The following is an 18,667-nucleotide window of genomic DNA, read 5'->3' on the forward strand; positions in this document are numbered from 1 at the left end:
TCCTTGTTAAGAAATCTCACCTTGTTTTATGATGAGGTCTTTTCCACATTCCAACTCCAAGCTCATGCCAACACTGCCTTATGGATGTGGTTATGATGAATTGTGCTTGGAAAATAAGCCTTGTCTAACAGATAAGTTCACAAGTTCTCAGATGGGGGCATTTAACAGTCAGTCTGTTTTAGATTTTTTTAAAATGTCTTTTTGATATGGCATTTATACATATGAATATAATTAAATAAATAATTCCAATGGCGTCTGAATTGCATATTTTTAATATGTTGGTAAATTTGTGTGAAGGGAGAACGTGGTGCTTTTTAACTTCATAGCAGGAAGGTAGGCAAGGCAGGGGAGATGAATGATTCTGTTGGCAATCATAGAATTATTTAGCATGGCCTGAAAAAGAATCTTCTGTTTGAATAACCCCTTTGAACTGCCTCACACATAGGAGAAGCTTGTTAAATGTTCATTGAATGAAGAGAAATGTCCAGGGAACTTAAAGTATTTGAGAGCAATCAAATAAAAAGCACATATTTATTCAGAGATTTATCATGTGCCGAGCTTTGGCTAGATGCTGTGGGGGATATGTGTAAGAGAATATTAATAGCAGCAACCATTTGTTGGCTTACTATGTGCCAGGCATTCTGCACACATCTCTTTTAATTCTCTCATCTACTCTCTGAGTAGGGTGCTATTGTTCTTATTTTACATATAAGGAAACTGAGGCTGAGAGAAGTCATACATCTTGACTACATTAAGTGCTAAGGTAAGGGCATTCTTATCCTCTGGGCTCCAAAGCCTCCCAAACACGGCCTCTGTTTAATTAGAAGCTTACATTCTTACTGTGGAGATAGGATATTTATAATTGAGGTGATCAGAAAATTAGAGTATAGTAAAAGGCTAATTGTGTAGTATGTCTCTCTCTCTCTTTTTGTATATGTGTGCTGTCAGCATGTATGAAAGTGTGGGTAGTGTAATGGTTAAGCATGTACAACCTGGAGTTAGATGCCTGGATTCAAATCTCACTTGGATCATTCTGTTTCTCTGTGAACTTGGACATGTAGCTTAAGCATTCTATGCTATAGTTTCTTTATTATAAAATAGGGTCGATAAAAGTACCTTTCTCACTGTTGTAAGACATAAAACATGCAAAATTAGTGCCTGGCAGAATGTGTTTCCTGCTAGGATATAAGCTTCACCAAGGCAGTGATTTATGTCTGTTTTATTCATTTATGTATCCTACACATCTAGAACAGTGCTTGGTGTAAAATAGACATTCAATAACATATATTCATTGAATAAATGAATATATTTCAATATGTAAATGCCTGAGATTAATCACATTAGAAGACATGATGAAGTAGTCAAAGGCTTGTCGTATATATGTAGAACAGAGACTTTCAGCCGAGGACACACGTTAGAAACACCTAAGAGGCTTTTTAATATACTGATTCTCCACCCTTACTGCAGGCAAAGGTCTTCAAAGCTGTTGGAAAATCACTGTGAATATAACTGCTAAGAATGTAGAATAATACAGGCATAGATTCAAATACCAAAAGCGATTTTCTGAATAACCTACAAGTCTTGGGATAAAAGTCCTGAACAAAACTAAATAAACACAACATTGCCTTTTTTCCCATAGTAATTGCATCCTTGAAACGTCAATATAAGTTAAAATTGTCAAAAAGTACTTTTAGTACATATGTAATGTGGAATTAGTTCTAGGCTCAAATAATTACACAAGGTTTATTCCCCTACATAAATCTTTGGGATAATTGAAATTGATGTGGGGTTTTGGATAATTTTTTATTGTATGAACTATCCTTAGCATTGAACATTTCAGTTTATCTAGATCAAGCAGCACTGTGGGCTACTCTGAATGTAAACTTAGTGCCTATGAAGTATAGGGGGAAACACACAATGATTAAGATCTCTCTTTCGGCTGCTGGAGAAATAAAGTGAAGTGTAGAATATCTTTTTAGACAGTACGTCCCGTTTCTGGAACAGGGAGATGAGTTCACCATCTCTAATGTGTCAGTGGCTTGTCGTTAGAAGACATCCAGGCTGAGGGGAGCCCCTGATTCTCTGCTTCTCCACTAGCAGCTGGATCCTAAGATCTCTCCATTTTTATGTGTGAAATCACTTGAAGACAGTTGGCAAATGGAGTTGGATAAAATATGGGCCATATAAACCTGTAGTCAGAAGGGAATCAGAGAGAATTGAGAGAAATTTGCAGAATGGGTAATTCATTAGGGGGTATTCTGACTAGGAAACATAAAAAAGTTTTTAACCATATTTTAAAAATAATCTGTTTATGAAGAGTATATGCTGCATGTTTCCTTCAATAAATAAATTGTGAAAATATTAAAACTGTCATATACCCTTTCCAAATGTTACAGCAATAGAAATACATTCTAATGATCATAAAGCCATTCTGATGTCTCTTACTTAGGCTTCTTAGTCCTGGATTCTACCTCTGTTTGCCCTTATCTTTAAAGAGCTGCTTTGAAGAATTTCTGGCCCTCTCAAGGAAGAATATAACTTAAATGTAAAGCCTGGGATATAATTCAAATCATCGTAATCAGATTTTTCAACCCTTGATCTAATCAGCAAGCTTTTATGCTTGGCTCCTTGGTCAAGTTCATTCATTAACTCAGAAAACATTTATTTAATATATGCTGTATCTGCCTCTGGGCTAGAATGTAATAAGATTATTAGATGAATTGAGCCCTGCCCTTTAGGAGTTTATAGTCATATTGAATGAAGTGAAGGAAATAATAGAATGCTGTTTTGAATGCCTGATGGCTTTTATATTTAAATATGTTAGAGGTCTTTCATGTCAGGTACTTGACATTAACTGTGACTGTACTCTTGAAACTGTGCATTAAAGAACATTTACTTTGCGTATCTATTTCACAGTTAATATTGCAGTTCTCTTTTTAAAGGGTTTTTTTCATGATTATAGTCATCCCCTACAGAGTGCTGTTGTGAAATTAATGGAAAGAATCATTGGCATTTCACAGTTTTGCAGACTATGGGCTTGGGACCGTTCTGAGCAGGAGGAAATATTGAGAAGTAGAAACTCTGATTTTTTTTTTATTGGTGCAAATTGTAGTATCAAGCTCCTGCTCCTGCAAATCCAAAGAGCAAAATAATTTACACTAATTTTATTTGAGGTCTGAGAAACAATGAAATTGCTTTCTTATTTTGGAAGAGAGTGTGATATATATACATATTTATATTTATAGATTTATATGTTATAAGAGAGAATTTTTTCTTCCATGGTTATTTAGGAGAATGGGAAGCTGTAATCAGAAATCCCCTCTCCCCCAGTGCCTATAATTATTTTTTCTATTTCCTTTCTTATGTAGTGTCCTTTTGTAAGATCCCTTTACAGTTACAAACTGGCAGCAGCTTTGATGTTTCTTACTTATTTTTCCTCCTAATTAATGTTCACATGTGTAGTAGACATGCAGTTTTCTTCTATTAATGTTATATAAAACCAACCTTAAATTTGCATCCACAATGAGGAATAAATAATCATACAGCTCTTACTTAAACGTTTCTATTACCAGGCTAGAAAAGAGTAATTTTACTGTATCTTCATTGCAGGGCTTAGCCAGAGTTGAATGTTTTTACATCTCTTATAGCCACATTTCTCTTCCATAAACACATACATTCTCTGCATCTTAATTTGATTAGCTGAGTAATTTGCCCCTCCTGACAGTCTTAATTAGGAAGAGCAATCAGGTTGTAATAATGAGAGTCTACAACTTCTGATAAGTTAAAACCATTTGTTCTGTGGTTTTCACTGGTAACCAACAGTAGCATTTTAATTCCTTTTTTACATTTTTAATTTTTAATTTTTATTTTTTCTAGATCACAGCTGAATGGGGCTGTTCATGAAAAAATGAAAGATTTATTTTTTCTCATTCACCCAAGATTCAGAAATTCTTTGTTCTAACTAAGTCTTTGTGCCGAGGCTCTGTTTGGTATTTTTTGTTAGAACACTTAAATTTAGGTTATGGTGACTGTTATAGAAACAAAGGTTGAAAATGTGGATTCCATCCCCACAGAGATTTGGCTTGCTTGTGATGAACGCTGTGACTCAGAATCACCATACAAAACCCTTCAAAGGGGAGAAAAGTCCTAACTGAAAAATGCCAAAGAATTTCCTTATAGAGGAGAAAGGTTAGGGGATGGAGGATTCCATGCTAGAATCTTCCACTGTTATTTTCTTTTTACCCAATAATATGGGATATACTTTGGGATGAGGACCCAAAATTGATGTTGTTAATTATTTGCCTTGATGAAAGTGAGGAAAGACAATGTTGTATCATCAGACTGTCTTCATTAAAGGCCTACATCCTTGTAATGACTCTTTGGGGGATTATATAAAGCAAGTACATTGCTTGCTGCCCAGTGGGAACTTTTGAAAGTAGGCTGCCAGCAAGCTTGCTATGATCACTTCCAACTAATGAAGACCTATCCACCATTTCTGGGACCTCCTGTGTAGGAATATGAGAAAGGGAAAAATGGGGCTGGATGTTGACTGAGCTCTCAGAAATACTTTCTAATTGATAGATTACTGCACAATCCAGGATTCTTTTGTAGATTATATTCAGACTTTCCTCTGGTTTGGGGACTGGTGTTTATCTTGCTTAACTTTACAATTTCCATTTCTGGATGAAGTTTGGAGAGGTTAATGGGCAAGATAGAGAGGTATCTGCCTTTTAGGATTCAATAAAGCTTTTAGATTCTGCTCTAGTTTGAAAAGAGATAGCCTTTTCCCTTACTCTTTCCCCTGTCCCAGGCAATTTCCCCTGCCTTCAGTGGTTCAGTCATGATTGAATGCATCATACAAATGTTCACCACTCTTTTTCCCCCATTTCACTGTCTGTAGCCCCTGTTGGAAATAAATTTTCCTTTCTTTCCTTGTTCCTCTGTATAATGAGATGGATGAAGGAATCTGAGGATCTGAGCCTCCCTGGGGGTTCTGGTGCACCTCCAGGCCCAGTGTCAGAGATAGTAGATGCTTACTGCAATGTTGTATCATATGAGACAAGCTGCAGAGAGCCAACTGGGGGTTAAGTAAAAAATCCAGTTGCAGATGTTTTCCTTCAGGCTCCCCCCTTGAAGGGTCTTGGTAAGTTATTGCTCTTCCATCTGCCCAAACTTATTTGCACCAATACAGAAAAATTTGAAAACTTTAACACACGAAGGAAACATCTGGGGAGTATGTATAAATGCAGATTTCTGTGCTTCCCCCTCAGACGGGATTCAGGACACAGAACTGCAGCATCACAAGATCCAACTGATTCTAATTCAGATAATTCTTAGACCACACACACACAAACTATGGCAACAAAGACCCTCTCCCTTCCAGGAAGCAACTTAGTTAATTTAATGCACAAATCAACACTAACATATAAGCTTGAGACCCTTGTCTGACATACTTGATAGGGCTGTTCAGAAACTGAACTTCTGTTATTCTTGATGAAGACATAAGATCTCCTAGGTGATTCCTACTTTTTTCCTTTTCCTTTGCCGTTCTTATTCTCTGCACTGTGCTCTTCTCCCTCCTTCTTTCCCTTTGCACAGCAATAGCCATATTTGCTTGCTAAAGCAGATGCTCTTATTTCTTAGCTTTGCAGACCAAGGTCCGGGCTGGCTTTTTCAACTTCTGGTTTATTACCTTCTTCTAACCTGAATTTTGTTGTTTTTCATGCTACAAACCTAAAATCTAACTGGTGTGTCTTGGTTTTCTCTCACCATGGATGTTAAGATGTTGGTCATTTAGCATTTGCAGTTTTTTGGCAGATACAAATCAGTCTTTTCCAATTTAGAATCTCAAGTTATCTGTAGTATCTCCTCTTCTGGGTCAGGAAGGATGTTCTTAAGAGGAGCAAGAGTGAACTTTGAGCTGTAACCAAGTTGGGAGAGTATTTTGCTGGGAAATGGAGGAATCTCAATGGAAGATCTCATGAGCCCGCTTTTCATGATTTTAGACTGTGGCAACTTAAAAATTGTCCAGGTATTGTGACTGTCCAAGTCCTAGTTCTTTTGCTGTAAATGGAGAGACTTGCCTTTCTGTCCTCTACCCTGAATAAGAGTTTACATTTTAATTTCAGGCCCTTGGGCAATATTTCTCTAAAGTGGTCCCCTCAATTTCCATGTGTTTTGAGACTTTCCACCTTCTATGTTCACCACACACTTTATTTTTTTTACTTTTTATTTTTTTTAATTTAATAGATTTTATTTTGAAATAAATTCAATCTTACTGGAAGAGTTACAAAAACAGTCCAAATCCCATACATAGAACTCCATCATACCCCGACCCCCGTCCCCTGATACCCCAATCCACCACCTTTAACATCCTGTCACACCACCATTTCTTTCTTTCCCTCCCTCTCTCCCTCCCTCCCTCCCTCCCTCCCTATCTATCACCCATCATCTATTGCTCTGTCCTCTGAACATATGTGAGCAAGCTGCACATATCATTGAACAAACAATATAATTCACATATACCTTTCCCATGGACAAGAACATTCTTTTATGCAATCTCATTAAGCGCAGCTAAGAAGTTTAAGAAATTCAACATTGATACAAAGCTTACATTCTATATTTCCTTTGTGTGTGTGTGTGTGTCCCATCTGTGTCCCTTTGAGCCTCCTCTCCTCCATCCTCAGATCCCATCCAGGATCATCCTTGGCATTTAATTGTCATCTATTTAGACTTTTTTTTAATTGTGGAAACATATATATATAGCCTAAATCTTCCCATTCCACTCCCTCCCTAGCATTCCATTAGTGGGATTAATCACATTTAGAGTGTTGCAATGCTATCACCTTCCCACCGTCCATTTCTAGAAGTTTCCCTTCACCCCAAACAGAAACCCTACTCTCATTTCTTAACTCTCCATTGCCCCTTCCCCCACTTCTCGGAACCCCTACTCTACTTTTCATCCCTATGGTCATATTCTCTGATACTTTCTTTGTGTTTACCATAGGGCTTAAATTTAATATCTTAAATCTATAACAATCTTGTTTTTCTTTGATACCAACTTAACTTCAATATGACACATAAACTATTGCTATACTCCATTTTCCCCCACCTTTATGTAGTTCTTGTCAAAAATTACATATTTTACGTTGAGTCCAAAACCACTGATTTATCATTACAGTTTATGTATTTTAGATCCTGTAGGAAGTAAATAATGGAGTTATAAATCAAAAATGCAGTAGTATTGGTATTTATATTTACCATGTGATCTTTACTGGAAATCTTTATTTCTTCATGTAGTTTCAGTCAATTGTTTAGTGTCCCTTCCTTTCAGCCTGCTTAACTCCCTTTAGCATTTCTTACAGGACCAATTACTGGTGATGAAGTCCCTCAGCTTTTGATTATCCGGGAATGTTTTTATCTCCCCCTCATTTTTATCCTCCAGGTGTTTGTGAATTCTCCAGGTCTCTGATGGTTATTGACTTCTATTTGTTTTCCATTGTGGTCAGAGAATGTGCTTTGAACAAATTCATTTTTTTTTTTTTTTTAATTTATTGAGGCTTGTTTTTATGCCCCAGCATACGGTCCATTTTGGAGAAAGATCCATAATCACTAGAGAAGAATGTGTGTCCCAGTGACCTGGGATGTAATATTCTATATATGTCTGTTAAAATTTTCTATATGTCTCTCTCCTTTCTTTGTTTCTCTGTCGGAAGGGCTCCCTTTAGTATCTGAAGTAGGGCAGGTCTTTTATTATCAAAATCTCTCCGCATTTGTTTGTCTGTGAAAAATTTAAGCTCTCCCTCAAATTTGAAGGAGAGTTTTGCTGGATAAAGTATTCTTGGTTGGAAATTTTTCTCTCTCAGAATTTTAAATATGTCATGCCACTGCCTTCTCACCTCCATGGTGGCCCCTGAGTAGTCACTACTTAGTCTTATGCTGTTCCCTTTGTATGTGGTGAATTGCTTTTCTCTTGCTGCTTTCAGAACTTGCTCCTTCTCTTCAGTATTTGAGAGTCTGATCAGAATATGTCTCGGAGTGGGTTTATTTGGATTTATTCTATTTGGAGTTCGCTGGGCATTTATGCTTTGTGTATTTATATTATGTTTAAGGTTTGGGAAGTTTTCCCCAACAATTTCTTTGAATACTCTTTCTAGACCTTTACCCTTCTCTTCTCCTTCTGGGACACCAATGAGTCTTAAGTTTGGACGTTTTATTTTATCTATCGTATCACTGAGATCTGTTTAGAATTTTTTTATTTTTTTCTCCATTCTTTCTTTTGTTCTTTCATTTTCTGTTCTGTGGTCCTCGAGGAGGCTGAGTTGTTGTTCACCTTCCTCTAATCTTGTATTATGAGTATCCAGAGTCTTTTTAATTTGGCCTACAGTTTCTTTAATTTCCATAAGATCTTCTATTTTTTTATTTACTCTTGCAATTTCTTTTTTATGCTCTTCTTGGGTCTTCTTTATGTCTTTTATATCCTGTGCCATGCTCTTCTTCATGTCCTTTATATCCTGAGCCATGCTCTTGTTGCCTGTCTGTAATTCTTTGATTAATTGTGCAAAGTACTGTGTGTCTTCTGATCTTTTGATTTGGGTGTTTTGTTTTGGGCTCTCCATATCGTTTGGTTTTATCATATGCTTTAAGATTTTCTGTTGTTTTTGGCCTCTTGGCATTTGCTTTACTTGATCCCTAATTTGACAGAACTGCAGCTTGGTGACGTACACTTTCTCTAACTAACCAGCAGATTGCGTCCGTGACTCACCTATTCCCCTCAAGTCAGTTCTCCCCCACTTTGTCTTTGTGGTGTGTGGGGGTCTGATTCTTGTGGGTCCAATTGGTGCCCCAAGTTTGGGTGTGTTGTCTTAGCTGTCCGTCCTGAATGAGGGGCGTGTGTCTGAGCAGTTAGGGAGGAAGGGCAGCTTTAATAATCAAACCTCTCAGGTGTTCCTGGAGATTTAAGGCTGTTCTGTGCCGCTGATCCACAAGTCCTTGGTATTGGCGTAGGTTCCCTGGGATTTCCGAGTGGTTCCCCCTTCCCAGCTGTTCTCTTCCAGGACCTCTGCTGAGGAAGGGCCGTGCCACATCACTAGTGTGTGCCAGCCTGCCAGGGAAGCCCTGGGTCTCTGGGCCGTGCAGGGGTGCTCCAAGCCCACTTCAAAGATGGTTGAATGGGAAACATTAACTTCCTCCTTTTCTCACAGCTCCCCCCTCCCAGCTCCGGGACAATCAGCCGTGGTTGTATTAAAGGCTACTGTCCATGGCTGATATTGTGGCTTGTGTGTAGTGCTGCAGGAAAGATTCCTCGTCACACTGGGTTTCTTGGCATGGCTCTGGGCTGTGGGTCTGGCCCCAGGCAGGAGCATCCCCCGCCCGCTGGGGAGATGGCTACAAGGAATGCAATTTTTTTTTCTCCTTTTGGCTCCCCTCTGCTCCTCTGGTCTCGAGACAATCAGCAGCGGGTGTGGGAAGGGGTATCCTCCATGCCAGACACCTAGGCATTAGCCCAGCCCGCTCCCACCGTGCTTCACTGCACAGCTCTCCCTGTTGTATCTGTAGCCACTCCCGGGCTTTTTTTTTAAAAGAACTAGTCTGTCTCCAAATGCCAGCCCTCCATTTCCCCACACTGCAGCGTGGCCATGGGACTTTTAGCCGACTCACTCACTTGTTTCAGAATGCAGGCTCCTGCTTTCACCAAATGCACATTCCCTGTGGATTTAGCAGACCTTGTCCGGCTAGTGCATCACTGGCAGTGGTGTTCTGGGTCACTTTCTGAGTTTATCTAGTATTTTTCACTGAGGTGTTTTTTTTGCCCTGTCTCACCTAGCTGCCATCTTAGGTTCTCCCCTCACCACATACTTTAGAGAGGTCATTCCATCACATGTGTGAAGGTTTTCAGATATGAAAGACTAACTCAGGCATTGTTTCTACCCCATGGGAAATGTTCAGCTCTCTATTTCCTTCTGATGTTGGTTTTTCTTTGTATTTCTTTCTTCTTGCTGCAGGAAAGCAATCTCCCGGGCTGGCCTTCAGCATTTGGCTCCTGCACATCCCCTCAGCCTCCCTGTGGCAAACGGTCCAGCGAAAGAGCCCAGAGCGACTCTGGACTGGAGTGTAGGTGTTGGTTTTTTCTCTTTTTTTTATATTCCAGGCACTACAAGTACTCCTGTTCTTTATATTCCCTCCCCAATTCAAAGGTGGATGGCTCTTGTACCAGCGGGTTGGGTATATTAGCTGGTTGATTACATTTTAACCAAAACATATTCACAAAAGCCATTAATTTAATTCAAAGTTTATAGTCTGAAATTCATAAGTCAATTAGAAAGCATTGTCTTCAATGAGTCAAGTTCTTGACAGAAGACATCTTTATCCATGGAAAGAAAGGCTCTTTCCCTTCCTGAAGAAATTTAAGGCATCAGCATAAAAATTCTTTTCTTTCCAGATGAAACACTGAAGAGAATGGAATAGTGGGAGAGAGATTTTTTTTTCTTTTGGCTTATATGCCATCATTTAATGTCCTTCACATTGCAAAAGTTTCCCCTCTACTCTAGCATACACTTATTCACATTCTTATTTTATGTCCTGAACACATGCCAGTAACTGCTGCTTGTGTTTATGAGTACCTGGCAAAGGACTGCATTTAACTGAAATGCAACTTCTTCTTTGGTGGAGGTTTTATTGTACTGAGAGTGCTTAGAGACCACTAACATGATGAAGTGGGGTTCAGGAAGTATGCTCCTTTCCTGGTCTTTGCCTTTATTCTAGGACAGTAATTTTATAAACTCTTAAATCAAGATAGAGTATAGAATATATTTACACCAGGGTTTGCCTCCAGTGTATACATAATTAAAAATAATGTACAAACAAACAGATAAATAAAATCAAAGAGGAGCATGCAAGGACCATGATGGGAGTGTGTTATGAATCAAGTACCCCAAAATGTTAGTTTAATATTCATGATGGTCCAAAGAATCCTCTGATCTAAAGTAGCAGGGCCTTATTTGAGTTGTTAATGAGAAAGGGTTTAATACATTTAGGTAGAACATTCATTACCCTTTTTGTACCTTTGTGTGACATTAGGTATTTGACTTCTTTCAGCCTCTGTGTCCTCATCTATAAATGGTGGTTGTTAGGATCAAATTTGGCAGTATGTGTGAAAGTTCTTTGTAAACCGTGCAGCCACATGCAGAGCCATTTATTTAGAAATAAAGTAATAGATAAATTCATTAATTAATCAAGCATATTGTCAGCACCTATTGTGTTTGTTCCTTGGGATCCTGAGGTGGTGAAGATACAGGTTCTACCTTCAAGGATCTTTTGGTCCAGTGGGGGAACAGAAAATAAATCAACAGTTAAAATATAGGGTGGTGATACCTAGAATAGAGGGGCACAGAGGATGTCACTGGGATGTGAGAAAGGACTTCCTGTCCCTATTTGATGTTGGAGTAGTTATCAGAAAATGCTTTCAAAAAGAGGTGTCCTGCTTGAGCTGAGCAAGCTGAGAAGGTGTTATTTTCTGGTTCTTTAGAGAGGTATGTGGTCTATTATTTCATCAAAATGATGTTTTTGGCTAGTGGTGGGAGGCTGCAGTTCAGAGTAAGGGAAGAAAAGTGGAAAAGTGGGTCTAAGCTGGGCTCTTGCATGGCTTCTTTTCTTCCTCTCTCCTCTCCCCTCCTCTTGGATTATGGTGACCTACTGGAATTATGACATGGCAAGAAATGCTTTGGAAATGTTTGATGATGGAATGAAAACTGAAAGCCTTATCTGATGACACTTTGTGAGCTTTCTTAGAGGTAGTATGTGTAAGGAGTTACAGGATGACTCTGAAAAAAACACATTTGAGGACTAATATTGGTGATAGCAAAGAGAAGCAAAGTAGTGATCAATACTACAATTCTTCATTAAAATCATGTAAAACATGATTCAGAAGAGAAGAAACAGTGTATCATTAAAAACATTTCAGTGACTTTTTTTTACTAAAACTCTAGATATGTGCCTTTCACTGTAAAATTTTTTACTTTTCCCAAAAAATATCCTTTTTACCACTTTCATTTATATAATATTAGTTTGCCTTTCTGTTCAAGGAGCTAAACCAGGAATTTCTTTGCTCTGTTTAAAGTGTTAAGAACAGTCCTCTGGCTTTACTTATGTCTGCCATATCCGTTATCCCATCCACTTGTTTGGTTCCCTATGGAAAAGCAACATGTCTACTTATCTTCCACCACTAGTATGTTCTGCACCAAATGTATTAAAATGATAAATTTTTACTTATTTAGTATTAGTCTATTGAGCAGTGATTTGGTTTGGAGTCTCTAGAGATTTCCCAAATGAGGAAGAGGACAGAAAGAATTTTTAAAAAAAGAAAGAAAGGAAAAAAGAGAGGAATTCAAATTACTTGCCTTTGATGAGATAAAGGGCTCTCACAGCTTCTGAGAGTCCTGACCACAGTGGCTGTGCAGGGGTGGAGCATGGCTGATGTGAGCTGACCTTGTTCCTCATCTCACCCTCTTTGACTCAGGTTGAAATTCTCGTTGCTCAATTCCCATTCCCCTTTGGCACAGAGGATGATGGTCATCTCAAAGGCCAATAGTACTGTGACCCTCTAGCTTATGTCACCTCTATTCTCACTGCACTGGTGTTCATGGTGTGCCTGAAGTTGCAAGGTAAATCAGGGTGAACCTGAAATTAGGATCTTAGTCTCCAAGTTTCTACTTATTGTGGTGCCCCTTTCTGATTCTTGGATATGTTCCAAAGTCATTTGAAGAGGTGAAATAGTTTCCTAAATATTCTTTTGAATATGATGTGATGTGTTTATGGGATGCCTGAGATGTGGATGAGCACTGATTTAGTGAGCCTAGACTGTAGGTAATCGCACATTTGGGCCAGGATACTACTGTAGGAGTTAGCTTTTATCCTTTTGGTACATGAACTTAATAATTCCCTTCAAGTATTCCATTTTCATCTTATCATTTCCTTGCTTAGTGACTTATACCATCTCTCTCTTATTTTTAGCATGCTCCTCAAAGCCCCAAAACTCTCCTGCTTGTGGTTTACTCACATGGCTTCTTATGACTTTTGAAATTCTCTGCTCCATACAGTTTCATTTCCTTGATGACACTCGGCCAACCTTTACTTTCATCACATGTGCACAGGCCATTCTCTCTGTGAATATTGGGACTATAACCCTCAGCGTTGATCTGTGAAGAATTGCATAAATTGGCCTTCAGTATGGTGCCTGAGTCTTCTTTGACAACAGTGTACAATGGTCTTAATCCAATGTGTAAAATTGCTATTTTGGATCTTTTCTCTAGCTTCCTGCCCAGCTATATTCATCTTTTTAGTAGAATCGATTCTGTTTATTTTATTCATTCTTGCTTTGATTCCTCGCAATACCTGTACCCATGGTACATTATCTTAGAAACCTTAGAATCAAATTAGTGTTTTCTATTTGTTTGATTCTCTTTTTCTAGGCCCTTGCTTAGATTTCAGGCTACTTGAAGGGAGGGACTATGTCGTTTGCTTGTTTTCTCTTCACAGTGTATATAGCACCTCAGCTGTTGCCTACCAGCTGCTTGATAAATGATGTCAGGAGACCGATTACAGCTTTTATGCTCAATCGGAGAGAAGGGGACATTGGACTGGTAATGAACAAGTACTCAGATAATCTCCAGTTCCTGACAGGCTTGGTAGACACAGCTCCAAAGCCTGCTTGGAAAATAAATGGATTTATGCAGTTTGAATCCCAAGAAACCATTTTAAAATTTCCTTTTTAATAGAATGAGTTGTGCTAATTCTTAAAACACACACACCCCATTATTTGATATTTTCTCTCTTCCCAATGACATCCTCTCTCCATCTGCACGATGAAGGCCTGCAACTGCTGCACATTCTGACACTGGACACCATGCAATGTATGTCAGCCAAGTCAGTTTGGGAGGAAACAAGCTAAATTACTAGAAAGAAAGGAAGTAATGCTCAAAAAGGAGAAATATTCTCATCTCCTGGGCTGAACTCCAAGTTCCCAGTTTAGAATGAGTTAACCCATTTAGGAGTGTCTGTTCCACAGATACTGTGTTTTCTCTTAAATGTCACATGCTTTTTTGGTAATTGAGACCTAATTTGGACATAGAAGGGTCTTCACTTTTTTTTTAGTTTTGTAGCTGAGTAGAGGGAGTGGGTCCTCATTCTGGTCTTACTACTTCATATTGTATTTTTGCACAATTTACTGCCTAAAACAATCTTCGTAACAGTGGTAGAAAAGTCATCAATACTTTTTTAGAGAGTAAGTTGATTTTAAAGCCATTGTCTTTAGATTTCAATTCTCCTTTCCTTCCTCATCAGAAAATTTTCTCCAGTACCAGGAGCTGAGGAAAACAGAACCTCAGCACAAACAAAGCCAGATCTTAAATCCAGACCAACTTTCCTTTCCTCTAGTTGATGATGTGAAAAAAAAAAAAAAGAAGTGCAGGTAGAAACATAACACAGTTGATACATTGCCTCACAGTTTGTTTCAGGGACAACATTAGGGAAAGTGAGTCTTCATGCAGAATTGATTTAAACTGGGTTATAAAACTGGGTCATTTTATCTTTAGAAACCTTGAATGAAAAGCCAGGAGGAGGCAGGCATATGTGTGTGTCTGTGTGTGTGTGTACCATGTGTGCATTTTCTCATTTCAGTCCTTTTTCAGATGGCAAGTACTAGGAGACCTGTGCTTTCTTTATAAACCATCACCAGCAACTCCTTCCATCCCAATTTATCTCTCCATTCCCATTCGCATTTCAAAAAAAGTTGAGTTAGGTTAATCAAGATATCAGGTTGCTGAGCAGAGCATGAAGACTGATCAACTACTACTGAGTAGAGGTCCTGGCAAGCTAACTGGTCAACCGTATTAATAGTGGGACAGATCAACTGCAATTTCATACACTCTCTCTTTTCTTTTACTTTCCAAGATTGTGAGAATTTTAAATTAAATCACTCTGTCTTCTGGGGAAAAAATTATAGAATCCTACAACCTCAGAGGCCTGTAAAAAATGTCTAGGTCTAATTTTCTGCCTCTAGGCATGTGATTATCTAAACTAACAGTGTCTAATAGATATATAATGTGGGTAATAATATGAGTCACAAAGTAATTTTAAATTTTCTAGTAGTCACATGAAAAAAGTGAAAAGAAATAGGTAAAATTAATTTTAATAACATTTTATTTAACCAGATGTATTCAAAATATTATTTAAATATATAATCAATGTAAAAAATGTTAGTGAGATTTTTTCCACAATACGTTTTCAAAATCTGTTGTGAACTTTATATTTACTGCTCATCTCAATTAGGGCTAACCACATTTTAAGTGCTCAATAGTATATGCATATCAGACAGAATAGACCTAAATCATTTAAGGCAGATTTTTCACTTACTATTATCCTGAAGATTTTCAGGGAGAGACAAGTCACAGATCTTTTTTCTCCTTCTGGATTTTTAAGGACATTTACATAGGATTCATATTTATAATTATTTTATTATTATTTCAGAATAAATTGATTGTATTTGCTTTCCACAAACACTGTTAAACAAGTAGAAAACCCTTTTCCCCCTCTTGTGTTTTCTTCTGTGGTCATCTGTTCCATAGCACTTGTGTCCTCAAATCTCTTCCTCTCACTCTTACCACTTTCAATGTCTATTTCTGATTTATGGGCAGTGAGAAAACAGCAATCTGACTGAGCTAATCACACTGTATTAACTCCTAAAAGTTCCTGAGTAGTTGATACTTCCATAAATCTAGCAGAGGTATTTGCATAACAAAAGTGTGGTTTGTTAACTCAAGGGTTTGGTTGTAATTCAGGCTGCACAATAGTGTAGTGTTGGAAATGTACAAAAAGATATTTTTAAGCCAGGAATCATGAAATTGGTAAACTGGCTTGACCTAGAATTATACTGGTAGATTGTATTCACTTAAGTAATTTCTGTTTCTTACTACTTCTTTCTTTCCTTCACTTTTGAAAGCACAGATTTCTTTTAACCCCCAAATAGCTTCCCATGACATCATCTCGGATTTTGAGAGCAATGGAAGAGAGGTAGGGTGGAGACTTTTTAATTTATTCCTTAATTTAATCAATTGATTATTACCATGTGCCAGGTACTATGCCAGAAGTGAAGGTAAGAGATATTTATTAGATATATGTGCAAATAAATAAAATATTACAAATTGAGATAAACCTTATGAAAGAAATGAATGGGGAAAATTCAATTTCAATTGATGGGTGAGGGAAAGCTGCTCTATAAACTGTACACACATGAATATAAATTATGGGGAAACTTTGAAGTATCAAAAAATTCTTTATGGAAGTATTTTATTTAGTAGTAAACCTCCTAGTTCTTTTGAGTCCTCTAGGTTACTGTTTAATAAAACACTGACACTGAGGAGAAAAGCTAGGAGGGCAGAGAATCTTAAAATTTTAAAGGTAGAAGATTAAGTAAGACTCTAAATAGGGAACCTCCAAAATGCTAATACAATACAGTAAGGGGAAAATTTTGGATCCTAAAAATGTGATTTATTTATCTTTTCAGAAACTCTTCTACCTTTCTCCTTTTTTCTTTCTGCTTTTTCCATCATCATTTCTTTCCTTTCTTTCTTCTTGTTTCATCACCTTACAGCAAATTGCACTTTAAAATGTTCGTGGTGGGAGTCTTGTTTGACCTTGAGTCTTATGAATGCTCAGCTAATATATCTAGATCATCAACTACTGTAATGATGATAATGCAAGGGGGTCTTTTCATGTATTCTCTCCCATTTTTATGAAGAAGTGTCTTCATTTTGTGTATATTGTTTCTGATATCAGTGCATTTTTTTATCCATGAATGTTTTTCAGTCTGTTATCCACCCATACCTCTATCTCTGTACCTGTAACCATTAATAGGACTTCAGGAGAACTTGAGCAAGGAATTAGATCTACGTCTATTAATCTGTATCTATCCAGCTGGATTTATATTCTTAGGTAAAAAGGTCTATCTATATGCATCTATCAAAATTATTGTATGTGAATCTATAGAGACTTGTTCAGCATTCACTAGAAAATGTGTTACCTTCATTTAGAAATGGGCGAGTTATTTTTTCTCTCTAGTACAGATGTATATTCCTTGAGTTATATACTATTTGGGATGGTATTTCAAGATGGATGTATGCAGAAGTGAGAAAGAGGTTTCAGGTAGGGAGAATGGAATGAACAAAAGCATGACACAAAAGAAGGAAAATATAGTACTTACTTAGAGAGGAGCAACAAGAGAGTAAAATGTATGAAGGTAAATAGAGATAGATAGATTGATGCCATTAAAGGATTGGCTAGTATACTAGATTGAATTTTGACTTTATTTTATAAATAATAGTGAATCATTTAAGACTTCTGAGGAAGGGAGAGGCATAATTATAGCTATGTTTTAGATAATAATGTGTAGGATAAATTGGAGGGAGTGTCAGAATTAGAATTCAGACAAGAAGAAACATGGACTCAGAGATTGCACATGCTTCCAGTGTATGGTAAATAACTGGGGGGCAGATGCAGATAATGTAAGGAAATCAGGACAAAAATGTGAGCAAAGAGAAGAGACCTATATTGGGTGGAATAGACTAGGTTGTGGGAAATCGAAGACTCAAACATGCAATGGCTTAATACAATAGAAGTTTATTTCTCACTCATGTCACAAACCAGAGCTGTTCTAGATAGGTTTGGAGTGGATGGGGCCCTGTTCCACAGAGTTATTCAACATCTTCACATAGAGGCTTCCAAAGTCAGCCCGAAGGTTCACTACCCAGGCAACTAGGAGGAGAAAAGGGCATGGAGGAATGCATGTGGGAGGTTTTAATAGGCCAAGTCTGGAAGTGACACACTTCCACTGGTTAGAACTTGGTCATATGGCCATACCTAATTGCAAGGGAGGCTGGAAAATATGGTCTAACTGTATGACCAGGAAGAAGAGAATAATGCTTTTGGTGAATGGCTATCAGTCATGACCACAAGATCAAGGAACGAAACTTGGATAATGCCAACATCTATGGATTAGAAGGGGGAAGGAACACTAGAGAGTAAAGCAATAATGATAATGAAAATTATAATGAACATCTGTTAACTTTTATCATTTATTAGACATTGGGCTTTATGCATTTTCAAACTGAAACATGACTGAATCTGTGAGGGAGGTAAAATTATTATTCCAATTTTAGCAATGAACAAACTAAGATTTAGAGAAATGAGAGAGGTTCTAGGTCATAGAGACATTAAGTGGCAAGTCTGTCAGACTATAACACCTATGTTTATAAACATTGATCTAGAGAAAGGTCCATTAGAAATGTAGGAAAAAATCCAGAATGGTTTTTTAAACCTGCTTTGTTCATTCTGCTAATGCCATGCAGGATGGATACCTCTCTTGAGCATCAGATAAGAAAGGCATGCCAGACAAAGATCAGGCATGGGGAAAACAGTCTAGAAATAGGTATGCTTCATACTTTCCTTGAATGCCTCTTTTCAAGGATTCTGTTTCTCTTCCTGATTTAAAAAGATTTGTCATGTCTGTTAGGCATCCATGTCTATTTCTCAAAGTTTATGACCCCAAACTTATGGGCAGATTAAAAAAATTAACCCTTCCTACTCTTTTATTCATTTATTCATTCATTTTTTA

General features: G+C 37.7%; 1 protein-coding gene across 1 annotated transcript in view; it reads left to right on the forward strand.

Moving 5' to 3' along the window:
- DGKI (diacylglycerol kinase iota) overlaps positions 1-18,667 on the forward strand; it is a 538,644-nt gene that overhangs the window by 164,821 nt on the left and 355,156 nt on the right. Inside the window, 1 exon segment of the mRNA XM_037836080.1 lies at positions 10,005-10,113. Within this exon segment, the coding sequence (XP_037692008.1) occupies positions 10,005-10,113 (109 nt within the window).

The sequence above is a fragment of the Choloepus didactylus genome, chromosome 5 (genome assembly GCF_015220235.1).
Source record: "Choloepus didactylus isolate mChoDid1 chromosome 5, mChoDid1.pri, whole genome shotgun sequence".
Lineage (NCBI taxonomy): Eukaryota > Metazoa > Chordata > Mammalia > Pilosa > Megalonychidae > Choloepus > Choloepus didactylus.